General features: G+C 48.5%; 1 protein-coding gene across 1 annotated transcript in view; it reads left to right on the top strand.

Moving 5' to 3' along the window:
• dars1 (aspartyl-tRNA synthetase 1) overlaps positions 1 to 15,000 on the top strand; it is a 42,799-nt gene that overhangs the window by 4,142 nt on the left and 23,657 nt on the right. The window contains exons 2-7 of the mRNA XM_080535556.1: positions 3,248 to 3,347; positions 5,714 to 5,743; positions 6,208 to 6,265; positions 7,313 to 7,405; positions 8,965 to 9,067; positions 13,200 to 13,302. Coding sequence (XP_080391682.1) covers positions 3,248 to 3,347; positions 5,714 to 5,743; positions 6,208 to 6,265; positions 7,313 to 7,405; positions 8,965 to 9,067; positions 13,200 to 13,302 — 487 coding nt within the window. The remainder of the gene's footprint in view (positions 1 to 3,247; positions 3,348 to 5,713; positions 5,744 to 6,207; positions 6,266 to 7,312; positions 7,406 to 8,964; positions 9,068 to 13,199; positions 13,303 to 15,000) is intronic.

Genomic DNA, 15,000 nt, shown 5'->3' with positions numbered 1-15,000 from the left:
ACTAGCTTACCGAGACGAGCCATCTTCTTCCTCGTCATCTGCCACAACGTGCTTCCTTTTTAGATGCTCGCGCATCATAGACGTGCTGCCATGATAAGCGAGTTCAGCTTTGCAAATTTTACATTTTACATTCTTTTTTTCAACGTTGTGGTTGAAATGCTCCCACACTTTAGAGGTACGAGGACAGGAAGACATTTCTCTGTTTGTTTTTCCGAGGAAGTCACGTGTGCCCCGGATGACCGACACTGCGCATGTACATCAAAGACACTGGGAGACGCTAGCCAGTGGCAGCTTCAGGGAAGAAAAACTAATGCTTATCGAATGAAATGAATGGTCTTTATTGTCATTGATATAGTACAGGTACCAAACAACGAAATTTGGGAGAGGGGGCTCCCCTGGTGCTAGGAAAGAAAAAAAAAAAAGAAAAAAACATGCGACTACGGCGATTACCAAATATGTCGACGATTTTGGTAGTCGACGTCGTCGTGACTAGTCGACTAATCGTGGCAGCCCTACTGTACATGCAGGGTTCCCGTGCTGATCTTAAAAAGCCTTCAAGTCTAAAATCCAGCAATCGGATTTACAAGGCCTAAAAAGGTCCCAAGTTTCAGTTATCAGGTCTTTTTGTGCTAGGTCAAAAAAACGAGGTGCTTGGTCTAAAAAATTTGATTAGTTTGTCCTGCAAGGACAAATGCATCTATTTACGTGGAAATGAATCAAGCTGGAACCAAATAAATGCCAATTCGCTTCCTTTTTTGTCTGTTTGGCAGTGAAATCCCTAATTTCATCACCTATCATATGGTGTCACGAATAGGTAGAAAAGTATATTCAAAGAGGTCTAAAAAAGGTCCAATAAGGTCTTAAATGTGACTTGTTGAAACTTGGAAGAACCCTGTACATATCATATACATATTCATCTCATGTAAATTCACTTTTGTATTAATTTATGTACTCACTGTAATACTGTATACTGTAATACCAGGCACTGTCTTTTTAGATGTCAAACTACAGTTCGTTGTCTCAGTACTCAAGTTTGCAGAGTTGCATAGTAGGCTACTCATAGTTGCAATGACTATAGAGTAGAATCTAATCTAGTCTCAGGTGGTGGACGTGTGAACACTCCTGTAGCTGGTTTGAACAACACACACACACACGCACACACACACACACACACACACACACACACACACACACACACACACACACACACACACACACACAGTATGGGCGGCTGTGGTCCAGGAGGTAGAGCCGTTGTCGCAAGGCCGGCAGTTCGAACCCCGGCTGGCCGCGTGTCGAGGGTGTCCTTGAGCAAGGCACTGAACCCCTAATTGCTCCAGGGTCGCCTGGATAGCATAAAATACCAAATTCCAACAATTAACTGACAAGTTGATTGCATGGCAATAAAACAATTATTATTATTATTATTATAATTATTACTATTCACCACAGGGCTCTCCCCGAAGAATGTAGATGTGGCGCTATGTGAAGTCGCTGGCGCCACCGTGTAAACCTTCCACGGCAAATTCAATGATATATCTCCAGTATTTACAGTGCAGTATTTATAGTAATGATAGAGTAACTATCTTTGATCCTGGGGATATCCTGTGGAGAACTCTCCTGGGAGGAACCCCCCCCTCCCCCTCTCTCTCACACACACACACACGCACACGCACACACACACACAGACACGCACACAGACACACACACAGACACACGCACGCACACACAGACACACACACACAGACACACGCACGCGCACACACAGACACACACACAAGACACAGACACACGCACGCACACAGACACACACACACAGACACACGCATGCACGCACAAACACACGCACACACAGACACAGACACACGCACACACAGACACACTCACGCGCACGCACAGACACACAGACACAGACACACACGCACACACACTAACACACACAGACACTCACACATACAGACACTCACACATACAGACACACGCACGCACACACACACACTGACACACACACACACACACGCGCACACACACACACACACACACAAGGGTACAGTATTACCGTATGTAACTATGTGAAAAGTTCGTCTTATTCAACATACTGTGATCTCAGTGTTAAGTCTGCTGGTAAGTAGCACAGGGTTGTATTCAGTAACCAGCAGGCCTAGTATCTAGTATATTTGACTAGAACGTGACGTGGTACATGTGGTAGTCTCTTGTGTTTATTTGGGTCATTGAACAGAGGCAGATGCAGAGGCGGAAGCTCTTCTACAATCACACTCGTTGTTTTTTTTCCCACGTTCTGAAAAAAATGCAACATTCTATCCCGCTTTCTCCCATTGAAAAAAACCCCACCATCTTGTAATTGTGTCGCATTATCAGCATAACATAAACAAACAGAGGCGCCAGTGCTTACCCATGATTCCTATGAATGCTATCATAATGAGATAATCAGTGTTTACAATTAATCTCAAGAGTTTAGAGTGGATTGTGGCGGAATAGGCCTGGTGGTATACAAGCAATGTTGGTCCTCCCCAAGCTCTCACTTACGTGTCGCCTAGCAACCTAACCTCCCCTCCTGTGACCAGGGTTCCCACGCAGGTCTTAAAACATCTAAAATCCAACAACCCAATTTATAAGGCCTAAAAAGGTCCCAAATGCCAGTTATTCCGGCTAAAAATGAGGTGCTAGGTTTTAAAAATTAGTTCCTGCAAGGAAATCAGTCCGACCACATCTATTTACACAGAAATGAATCAGGCTAGAACCAAAACAATGCCAATTCGCTTCCTTTTTTGTCTGTATGGCAGTGAAGTCCCTAATGTCATCACCTCGAGGATGACAAAAAGCTACCATATGGTGTCGCGGATAGGTCTAAAATTCTACCCAAAGAGGTCTTAAAAAGGTCTTACATTTGACTTGTTGAAACCTGTAGGAACCCTGTGCGACAGTGTAAACACCTCTTCGCTGCTCTCTCACCAGACCCCGCTGCTGTTCACATGGCCCAGCTGGTTATGGCAGCGGGAGAACAACAACAGGATTAAAGGCTGGGAGTTCGGCTGACTTAAAAGCCAGTTCCAAAAAGAACGCGACACACAAGCAGCTAGCAGCAGCAGCCAGCATCACAAAAGGTGGTGATGGCTGGGAGTCATTTCTTTTTTCCCACCCGGTCCCCCCCCCCCAGGAAGCCAGAGGAGTAGAGGTGGAAGTCTGACTTATGAGTGTTTGTGTTGTTTTGGGCTTCCTGCCGCAGGGCGGGCGAGGAGCAGCAGGGCCCGTCCAAGAAAGGCCTGAAGAAACAGCAGAAGGAAGCGGAGAAAGCGGCGAAGAAGGCTGAGAAGCAGGCCAAGCTGGTCAGTGGGTTTGCCGCTCCGCCCCACGCTCCCCTGCCCCCCCCTCTCCTGCCCCCCCCCCCCCCCCCTGCTCCCCTGCCCCCCTGCTCCCCTGCCCACCCCCCCCTCCTCCTTGCTCCCCTGCCCCCCCTGCCCCCCCCCCTCCTCCTTGCTCCCCTGCCCCCCCCCCCCTGCTCCCCTGCCCCCCCCCCCTCCTCCTTGCTCCCCTGCCCCCCCCCCCTGCTCCCCTGCCCCCCCCCCCCTCCTCCTTGCTCCCCTGCCCCCCCCCCCTGCTCCCCTGCCCCCCTCCTCCTTGCTCCCCTGCCCCCCCCCCCCCTGCTCCCCTGCCCCCCCCCCCTGCTCCCCTGCCCCCCCCCCCCCCCTCCTTGCTCCCCTGCCCCACTCACAGCTGCTGACATGACGTGCCAGAGCGGGCACCATGCATCGACTCCGGGAGGGAGGGGGGGGGGGGACGTGGGGGGGGCCATTGTTTCAAGATTCCTGTCCAGTCTCCTAACCCCCCCCCCCCTACGAACCCTTTGTTTTTTAGCTTTTTACCCAAAACAAATAGTTATTTTCTTAAAAGGGTGTCGGGGTGTATCAGTGCAGCCCAGTAACGCTAGAAGCAGGGCGGGCCCTGAATGTTGTCTGTGGACTAATCTCTACTTCTATTTTGTTCAGTTGCAATCGTGTTCATCACGCTCTCTCTCTCTCTCTCTCATTGTGGCTCCTTCTAAACGGACCGCTACCGCTTGACTCCGATAAGCTCCGCTCTATTGTGAAACTAGCCCCGGTTTCGACATTAATTCTATTCGCCGATATCATCCGTCAGATTCCAGGCCACTCTGTTCACCCCCCCCTCTCCCCTACTCTCCATTATGAGAGGCCGTATCCATTTGCATGGGGAATGAAAGTGTAACCGTTTCAGCGCCAGCTCCTTTAGTGTCGGGTTATTGGCGTCAAGGCCGCTAAGACGCCTCAGCAGAGAGAGATAAAGAGTTATCTGGTCGTCTGCCATAAAAAGCTATTTGTCGGCCCTGTTATTCACACCCTCTCTGTAGCGACGCAGTAGTCCCTCGCAAAGATAGAAGGGCGGTCCACCTGGGGCTCAGGTGGCAGAGCGTGGCGCTAACAACACTTAGGTTGTGGGTTCGATTCCTGCTGGGACCATATGTACTGAAAAATGTCTGCACTCACTGCAGTGCAAAGCCCAATTTATACTTCTGCGTCGAATTTACGTGCGGCTACGCCGTAGCTTACGCAAGGGCTCTCCCAGTTTATACTTCTGCGTTGGTCGCGTCGTGTCGCGTTGGTCGGTGTACTCATAGCGGCATAATAGCGATCAAAAAACGTATTTTTGTTATGCTTGTTGTAAAGAAAATGTCTATAATGCATTGAAATGACTGTAAACTAAGATAATAAGATGGTTATCATAATTTTTCAAATCTTTATTAATATGTAATTACAGAAAAAGTAAATGACATTTCTGTCATGACTTCCGCATTTACGAGAGAGTCGGAATGTGACACTACCAAGCGGACCAATCACAGTTCTTATAGATAACTTTACATTAAATATGTCTATCATAAATATAATTTAAACCCAACGAACAGCCATGGGGCTCCCTGTAACTAATCATTTATTTCTAAATAAACAGGATTGTACATCTCGTAAATGTGAATCGCGCTCCTTATAGGAAGGCTGTGCCTGACGCTTCCATAGGGCGCTCCGTTGGAACGGTGTACTCAAAGCGGCATAATAGCGATTTTATTTTGTTATGCTTGTTGTAGATAAAAGTTCTATGATGCATTGAAATGACATTAAACTAAGATAATACGATGGTTATCATCATTTTTCAAATCTTTATTAATAAGTAATTACAGAAAAAGTAAATGACATTTCTTTCATGGCTTCCGCATTTTGGCCTACAAGAGAGTCGGAATCATATCGGAATCATGTGCTACCAAGCGGACCAATCACAGTGCTTACGGTTGCGTAGGCACTGCCGCGTAGTTACATTTTTGGAGAGGTGCGCGTCAACCTACACCACCGCAAGCTACGGCGTAGAAGTATAAATTAGGCTTAAGTCGCTTTGGATAAAAATTTCAGTTAAATGGCATGTTATATATATATATATTAGGAATACCAAGCCTCAAGTGGAGAGTCATTGTAGTTTTTGGTTTGTTTATTTATAATATTCTGGAATCACTGTTTCTGTTACATTTCATTATTGTCTTAAGTAAACGGTTTCTGTTGACTATGTAAATGAAAGAGAGTGGCTTGCTTCAACCTGAAAAGCAAGCTTCTAATGGTTCTTTGAATGCAATGTTTTTGTAAAAAAAACTAAACGTTTTACCAATAAACCGCATTGTCTCGTTTGTTTTCAGGCTGATGAGCAACAAACCACCGACGAAGATGTAAGTATCCTGCAGGATCGTCGATACTTTCTTGCCTTTGTGCTTGAGTCGGCTTTAGGTTGTTTATTATGTATTTTCGACACCTTTTCAACTGGCTATACGCTAACAAACTGGATGCTGCTTCTTAGAAGATAACATCCTGTCAGTTTCCTCCAGTCAGCGTTTGATGAGACTCAGATCATCTCTTCCTATCAGGGTTGATAAACCTGGCTTGCTGGCACGTTGATACACGCACATTAAAACACAACAAAGAACACAGATGAAGCGACTCAACATTATAGTTTGAACATAAAACAGCGTTTGTTTACAGTTGCATTGTGGTGCAAATAAAGGAATCCCAATTATTTTCTTCTGATGGCTTAAAGGTCTATTCTTCAACAATCAATGACCGAATGACATCATTCATTTGAAAGTACAAAAATGTATGTGCCCCCTTTTTTTAATGAATAATTGTTTTGTTGCAGGACTTTGCCAAGGACCGGTATGGTGTGGCCCCCATGGTGCAGTCCCAGGAGAAGCTGGGTCAGTAGGAAACCGCTGGTCTTCACCCCCCCCCCCCCCCCCACCCCGGTCTTCACCCCCCCCTCTGGTCTTCAACACAAACGTATCGGCAGGGGGACATCCTCATGTTTACTTCTTTCAGGCACGCCGTTTCAGTCACCGATAACGCGGTTGTCATAACAACGCGTCGGCTGCGTGACAAACGGCACGGTGGCGGTTATAGATGTCATAAAGATAATTGCAGAGAGAGAGAGAGAGAGAGCTGTCTGCAGGGATGAGGAGAGGCAGAGACGGGCCTTTCATGTGTCGTGGGGGCTGGGCGCCGAGCAGAGTCGCCCGTTAGCCGAACCCGATGCCGTCGGGGTGATGACGTCAGGCACGCCTCAGACTGACACACAGGTGGAACTACAGTCCGGTCGTCATAGAGACGACAGAGAATAGGAGGGCTCACACGGTCGACTACGGTTTCATATTTATGACTTCTGTTGTCTTGTAATATGAGAGGCTGTGTGGGGGGGTGTGTGTGTGTGTGTGTCTCTGTGTGTGTCTGTGTCTGTGTCTGTATGGGTGTGGGTGTGTGTGTCTCTGTGCGTGTGTGTGTGTGTGTGTGTGTGTGTCTGTGTACGAGCAGATGTGTGTGTGTGTGTGTGTGTCTGTGTGTGTGTGTCTGTCTCTGTGTGTGTCTGTATGTCTGTGTGCGAGCAGGTGTGAGTCTGTTTGTGTGTGTGTGTGTGTGTGTCTGTGTCTGTGTGTCTGTGTGTCTGTCTCTGTGTGTGTCTGTATGTCTGTGTGCGAGCAGGTGTGAGTCTGTTTGTGTGTGTGTGTGTGTGTCTGTGTGTGTGTGTCTGTGTGTCTGTCTCTGTGTGTGTCTGTATGTCTGTGTGCGAGCAGGTGTGAGTCTGTGTGTGTGTGTGTGTGTGTGTGTGTGTGTGTGTCTGTCTCTCTGTGTGATGTGTGTGAGAGAGTGAGAGCCGCGTGGGATGCGCCTCCTCCTCCTCTTTGAAGTGGTGCTGAGCAGTGTTCTCCTCTGTGTGTGTGTGTGTGTGTGTGTGTGTGTGCGCACTCCAGACAGGGCGTTGGTGCGCATCCAGGACCTCACCCCCGCCAGGGCCGACCAGCTGATCTGGCTGCGCGCCAGGATTCACACCAGCAGAGCTAAAGGTGAGACCCTCCATCTCTCTGTCTGTCTGTCTGTCTGTCTGCCCCCCGGTATCATTTCCCCTTTCCAACTGTAGGACGCAGCCACCCACCAGAGGCCCCCCCAACCCCCCCCCCCCCCCCCCCCTTCCTCAACTGAACCTCCCTTCCTCAACTGAACCTTTCTAGTGTCGACCTAAAAAAAACAACTGTCCTCCAGCCAAATGATCGCTATGTATGCAGAGGAGGCTCCTGGGAGAGCTTCCCTTAAGTTTATTCATGTCCTCCCCCCATGTCCAGAAATGCACAATCTTTGAAAAATCACAGCCATGCCACCAAGACGTGAGTTATTCAGACTTGGGAGATATTCACCTTATTTGTGTGTGATGAGGAGGATAGGCGATGGGGGCTGGGGGGGGGGGGGGGGGGTAGGGGCTGGGGGGGGGGGGGGGGGGGGGGGTAGGGGTTGGTGGGGGGGGGTCACAGAAGGGAATGTGTTCTTCTGTAATGGATCCCTCTACTGTTATATCACGCCGGCTCATGCCCCAGTCACAGCGGCCTCTTACCCTCGTCTTGCTGAGCCGACAAAAGTCGGTCGGGAGTCTTATTATAGCGTAGTTATTTAAAAGTCAGGAGCCTTATTAATAACGTGGCGTAGTTATTTAAATGAAATCCCCACAGGTTTGGGTTGAATAACATCCTCAGCCGGGCGGCCGCGTCTTCCAACGGGAGGTCCGCCTTGCCGCCTCACATCTGAACACAATGACCTCTTTGAACCTCTCGCCGCCGCCCCGCCCACGCACCACGTGACACCCCCCCCGAACACGTCCAGCACACTGGCCACCGACCACGTACGCACCGCCGCTAACGCTAACAATGTGATGATGAATTCAACCGTGGTATTATTACGACAATGTCGTGACCGGTTTCCTTCCACGACGACTTCTGCGTCGAAGCCGTTCCGCACACACATACGCACACACACACACACACACACACACACACACACACACACACACACACACACACCTCCCCCTCTCAATTCGTCCACTCAGCTTCACACTGGAGGATGTCCTTGAGAGTAGAATAACATCCTGATTTACAGTATTTTTGATCACTGCGCTGCTCTCACCCCACCCCACTCCCCCCACCCTCCCCCCCTAAACCCCTGAGCAAATGAACGGAGGAACCAGCCCCAGATGAAAGCACTTGGGTGGTCTCTGAAGTCAGGAGAGTGACGGTTGACTGACTTTACACAGGCGCAAGGTGTGTGTGTGTTGGAAGTGAGGCCTACTTGACGCGCCTCTCTTCAAAGGGAAGTCCGTTTGCCCAACCTCGGCAGTTACCTGAGGGACATAATGACTTTTACGGGCGGGAGGTAAACAGGTCCAACCCCTCTCCCCTCCCCTCATTGTGGCCCAAACGAGTGACCATTGTGTTAGAACCCACGGCGCTCATTGTTGTTGTCTTAAAGCCCATTAGCGACGTTAGCGAAGTCGTCGGTAGGTTAGAGAACCCTTAAATGAGTGGAACTTTTAACAACCCCCCCCTAACAGCACTGTCTATTGTTGTCGTGGTTACAGGGAAGCAGTGCTTCTTGGTCCTGCGTCAGCAACAGTTCAACGTGCAGGCTCTGGTCGCCGTGGGAGACCGTGCAAGCAAGCAGATGGTCAAGTTTGCCGCAAAGTGAGTACAAGACTTCCATTTCCTGTGAGCCCCTGCCAGACAATGGTGGGAACACTCTGGTCCCCCTTATGGTCTGATCCATTTTCACACATTCTGGGAGGAGGAGGAGGCGGAGGAGGTGGGCGGGGGGGGGGGAGAGGAATCGATCATTTTTCACCACAAAAGCGCCACTTTTTCAAGAGGGGACAGAGAGTTGTTTAATGGGGCTGTTCCTGCTCAGATAAGAGGTGACAGATACGGTAGATCAGAGAGGGAGACCCACTTAAACAGCCCGTTTAGCCACGTTAATCACCACAAGGGTCAGACCCAAGCCCATTACTGGAAGTCTAACGACGGAACAACAACACAGATGGAAAGATAACAGTTGGATTAAGCCACGTAAAAGGCTTGATTAACAGATTTCATTCTCAGAGAAGTGAGGGCAAAAAAAGAAAAGTGTGCTACATCTACATCTACAGTCGGATTATTAAATACATTGACATGGATTCGGCGGGGCCCGAGGCGAGATCGTAACTTAAATCGTTTGGTTATGAAAAGGTGAGACGGTGGCAGTTACCTCATTATTCATATTCATCTCATTTCATTGCATCAATTCGTGCATTGTTAGAAACTACCGGGCTATTATCAGCCTATGACTTTAATGAGAATGCTGCTATTTAAATCTCTGTCAACATGGTTGACCTGAAACCTATAAAGCGTTCAATTATAGTCTAGTGACGAAACAACTTTCACTTCTGCGTTCTTCCTACAAAATAAACCCCTCCCACTTCAAGGTCAACACAGCCCCTTTAAGACCCAACACGGCCCCTTTAAGACCTCTGCCAGCCAGTGTGTCTAATCTCGCGTCGGAACAGCACTAAACACAGCTGTGATTTGAGCTACAGAATATGAAATATGTGTTTTGTTTTCGTTTTGTAAATGGGCGAAGCGGGGGCTTCCGTTAAACATTGAATGAGGTCTGCGTGGCCTTGTTAGCGGTATGCCCACACCAAGTGTTTAACAAAGGCTCTGTCTACCAAGTACCCAGTGGTACTTGGCTGAATTGAGTGATTCATTTAACCCTGACAACAACAACAACAACAACAAAAAACAATGGAAGTGTGAGCTGAAGGATCGGGCTATTGTTCTATTGAATCTGACTATTTCCACCTTTTTTTTTATGAGCGTTAAGTCAGGACAACTTGAACACGTTCAACAGGGGCTAGAGTTAGACTGAGGAGGAGGAAGCTGACTCCAAACAAAAGTCAACCCAACTACTCCAGGCCACAAGCCACAAGCCTCGCCGTGACCTCCTGTGACCCCTTCATAGGGATACTCTACTGCCTGAGTGTTCTTTCTTTTTCTTCTTTCTTTCTTTCTTTCTTTCTTTCTTTCTTTCTTTCTCACTCCCACTCATATTTTTCATTTCATTGGATAGAGAGAGTGCAGATAGATAGGAAGGTGAGGAGGAGGAATGCAGATAGATAGGAAGGTGAGGAGATGGTATGTAATATACGCTATTTAGCTGACGCTTTTATCCAAAGCGACTTACATTGCAGTGAGTGCATACATGTTTCAGTATATATGGTCCCAGCAGGAATCAAACCCACAACCTAAGCATTGTTAGTAGCATGCTCTACCAGCTGAGCCACAGAGGTATGTCAGCAGGGCATGGGCTGGATTCAAAACCACACCGACATGGGCATAGTGGTGGTGTGCACTGTAGACCGCCGTGCTAGACCGCTGGACCACCCCAGGGCCACAGCCCCGAGTGTTTCTGACCGCCCGGTGTTGCCACGGCGATGACAACACCTGAGGGTTTCGTCAGATCTGGTTTTGTTGTTGTTGCTAGTTTAAGGACCAACGATGATGGTTCCTCTATGACTGAAATAATTACACTGGCACTCCTCGATGTTCCTGTATCTTGTAACGTTGTTTTCAGTTCAAGTTAAAATATCCTACCTAACCCTGTTCTCTACTGTAAATGTGCAGCTCAATCATAGTTTGTTGCCGGGACCAGACACTGCCATACACTGTTGACTAGGAAACCTCCACCGCAGGCTAATTATTTTAGGCATGTTCATGTCAGTCAGATGATGTATTGTGTAGAAATTAAAGTTGCCTCAGCCCCCGATTGCTCCAAGATAATAGCTAGGTAGTTCCTCTTTATTTTTTTACTTGTGCAACGCTTTGTTTTTCTAAGGTGGCAGTTGATACCTCACCTTGCAAAACACGTCGATTCTGTGTTGAAACGGTTGTCATGACAACATCGGCCCGCTATGGAAAAAAAATAGAATCTGGACAAACAAACACAGTCGAGTCGGAGGCACATTGCAGGACGTTTACATCGCATTTGCAATCGAATCTTAAGCCATATTATCCAGATAGCAATTGGATACCAATAGTATTGCACTCTGGTCCGAAACATATGTGACTGCCGACCCTAACTCGATCAGATCTGCTCCGCCTGGCTCTTTCTTTCTTTCTTCTGTTGAATGAAAGAGAACCAAGAGTTAAACCCTCCGGATTACCGGGTGATCCTCTCATAACCATGAAGACATTGATCCAGGGGCCTATGAGGATCTCCTGTGACATCTGCGACACACATCTAGCTCATATTCCATTGGCGTTGGCGAGTTTAATAAGCCGCATCTCTCTCTCTTTCTCTCGTTATACCCTTTTAGCTTCTCATTTTAGAACGCATTATTACTATCGACTTTTTTTTTTTTAAGAGAAATGTGGCGTAGTCGGTGGCTTTTAGCTCAAGTTAATCAGCCTCCTCTCCTCTCCTCTCTCCTCTCTCCTCCGTGTCTCAGGCCCGCGGTGCTGAGAGGAGGTTATTAATGTGGGACGTGTTTGTCTAGCTGATCCCGGCGCTGTGGAGAGGCTCTCTGCAGCAGCTGGTTAGAGACTGCCTTCGCCACCCTCCTGTCTCTCATTACTGCTTTTTAATGAGAGGTGGTGAAGGATTACACCAAGTCTATCCATCTGCCCTGTCGCCGTGGTGACAGTTGGCATGGTTCCTGTATGTTTCTGACTGGGGAGGCTGTGTGCCAGAGCTCCGGGGGTGAGGGAGGCGAGGGGGGGGGGGGCGAGGGAGGGGGGGGGGGGGGGTAGGTCAGTGGTTATGGCCTGCTCTGGTATTCAGGCAACAACATGTGTCTTTCAGAGTGATTTTCTAACCTCAGGGTGTTCTGGAATGGTGATGGGGTTTTTGTTTTATATACTGGAGTGAACTACAAGTGTCCTCTGTGGCTCAGTGGGTAGAGCACGGGAGCTAACAACGCTTAGGTTGTGGGGTCGATCCCCGCCGGGACCGCATATACTGACCAAATGTTTTTCCTCACTGCAGTGTAAGTCGCCTCGGATGAAAGCATCAGATAAATGGGTCTGATACATTATGCTGAAATAAAGCTTTTTTTTTTTTTTTTCGTGTCACGATCAGATGATGTGATCATGCAGAAAGAGGAATTATGTCTGTCTTGTCACGAGAGATGGTGGCTAATGAAAACGTCACAGAACCACACGTCTCATGACATTTAAAACCACCTGTAGGAATATTTTACAGGGGTCCCGCGCTGGTCTTAAAAGCCTTTTAAAGAGTCTAAAATCCAGCAATACGATTTATAAGGCCTAAAAAGGTCTTACATTCGGTCTACGCGGAAATTAATCTAGCTGGAACCAAAAAAAAGCCAATTCACTTCCTTTTTTGTCTGTATGGCAATGAAATCCCTAATTTCATCACCTTGAGGACGACAAAAAGCTATCACACGGTGTCGCGAATAGGTCAAAAAATTCTATCCAAAGAGGTCTAAAAAAGGTCTAAAAGGGTCTTAAATTCGACTTGGTGAAACTAGGAGGAACCCTAATTTTAGCAAATCAGAATGTGAGAGGCGCACAGCCCAACGCCAGCCTAGCACCAGGCCAATGTTTAAAGGCTGTTGTGATTTGAATTTTCTTTTTTCTTCTTCTTCTTTGGTCGGTTACCATGCCCCCACAAGTTTCTCAGATCTATACTTTGTAAACTTCAATCAGGGTTTTCGTGGAAACGTTCTCAGTTCTCATAACACCTCTAACAGTTCTAACCCCCCCACCCCCCCGACACACACAGACACACTCACTCACACACACACCCTTTCTTTCTTCTCTGCAGCATCACCAAGGAGAGTATTGTGGACGTGGAGGGGGTGGTGAGAAAGGTGGAACAGAAGATCGAGAGTTGCTCTCAGCAGGATGTGGAGCTGCACATCGAGAGGGTAGGTCTGTCTGTCTGTCTGTCTGTCTGTCTGTCTGTGTCTGGCTCGCCCTGGTCAGGGACAGGCGTTCACTCACAAAGGAGAGCTATTGTTGGAGTCATGTGGTGTGAAACCTTTTTCTTCTGGTGCTTTCCGTTTGCTTGGCGGTTGCACAACGGAAAGTACTGTGAAGTTGGAGCTGTAACTGTCACTCTCATGGGCGTGTGAGAAGTTGAGGAGTACATAAATCAGTTCAGGTTAATAAGTCACTGTTGTGAGGCCACTAGGCCAGGATTCAATCATATTTGAATGCGCACTGAAACTATACCGTCCGTATTGGCACCAACCAATCCAAAGAAAGAAAGTACAGTACCAGTCAAAAGTTTGGACACACTTACTTGCCCATTCAATTGTCCAAACTTCTGACTGGTACTGTATACCATCCATATTGGCAACGACCAATTCACAGAAATAATATGTTTAGGGCCAAGAACGGCTTCACGCCATTGGCTGATAACAGTGAGCGTGCGAGGCCCACCTGTGAGTGTGAAAAGGTGCTATAGAAAGGTGTGACAGCCACAGGTGGAGGTTAACGCCCCGACCTGCGTAAACAGCCTCAGACAGCTGACACGGTCGGGGCTTTCAGTGCGTTAGAAACGCCGGTACTTTCCGCCATTCTGCTGCGGTCACTCAATCTGTGTTTCTTTCTCTCCTTCCCTCTCTTCTTCCTGTCTCACCCTCTGTTCCTGTCTCACCCTCTGTTCCTGTCTCACCCTCTGTTCCTGTCTCACCCTCTGTTCCTGTCTCACCCTCTGTTCCTGTCTCACCCTCTGTTCCTGTCTCACCCTCTGTTCCTGTCTCACCCTCTGTTCCTGTCTCACCCTCTGTTCCTGTCTCATCCTCTGTTCCTGTCTCACCCTCTGTTCCTGTCTCACCCTCTGTTCCTGTCTCATCCTCTGTTCCTGTCTCACCCTCTGTTCCTGTCTCACCCTCTGTTCCTGTCTCACCCTCTGTTCCTGTCTCACCCTCTGTTCCTGTCTCACCCTCTGTTCCTGTCTCACCCTCTGTTCCTGTCTCACCCTCTGTTCCTGTCTCACCCTCTGTTCCTGTCTCACCCTCTGTTCCTGTCTCACCCTCTGTTCCTGTCTCATCCTCTGTTCCTGTCTCATCCTCTGTTCCTGTCTCACCCTCTGTTCCTGTCTCATCCTCTGTTCCTGTCTCACCCTCTGTTCCTGTCTCACCCTCTGTTCCTGTCTCATCCTCTGTTCCTGTCTCACCCTCTGTTCCTGTCTCATCCTCTGTTCCTGTCTCACCCTCTGTTCCTGTCTCATCCTCTGTTCCTGTCTCACCCTCTGTTCCTGTCTCACCCTCTGTTCCTGTCTCATCCTCTGTTCCTGTCTCACCCTCTGTTCCTGTCTCATCCTCTGTTCCTGTCTCACCCTCTGTTCCTGTCTCACCCTCTGTTCCTGTCTCACCCTCTGTTCCTGTCTCATCCTCTGTTCCTGTCTCACCCTCTGTTCCTGTCTCATCCTCTGTTCCTGTCTCACCCTCTGTTCCTGTCTCACCCTCTGTTCCTGTCTCACCCTCTGTTCCTGTCTCACCCTCTGTTCCTGTCTCACCCTCTGTTCCTGTCTCACCCTCTGTTCCTGTCTCACCCTCTGTTCCTGTCTCATCCTCTGTTCCTGTCTCACCCTCTGTTCCTGTCTCACCCTCTGTTCC

Source organism: Nansenia antarctica, assembly GCF_963989245.1.
Source record: "Nansenia antarctica genome assembly, chromosome: 7".
NCBI lineage: Eukaryota > Metazoa > Chordata > Actinopteri > Argentiniformes > Microstomatidae > Nansenia > Nansenia antarctica.
This window is presented reverse-complemented; position numbering and strand designations above follow the sequence as displayed.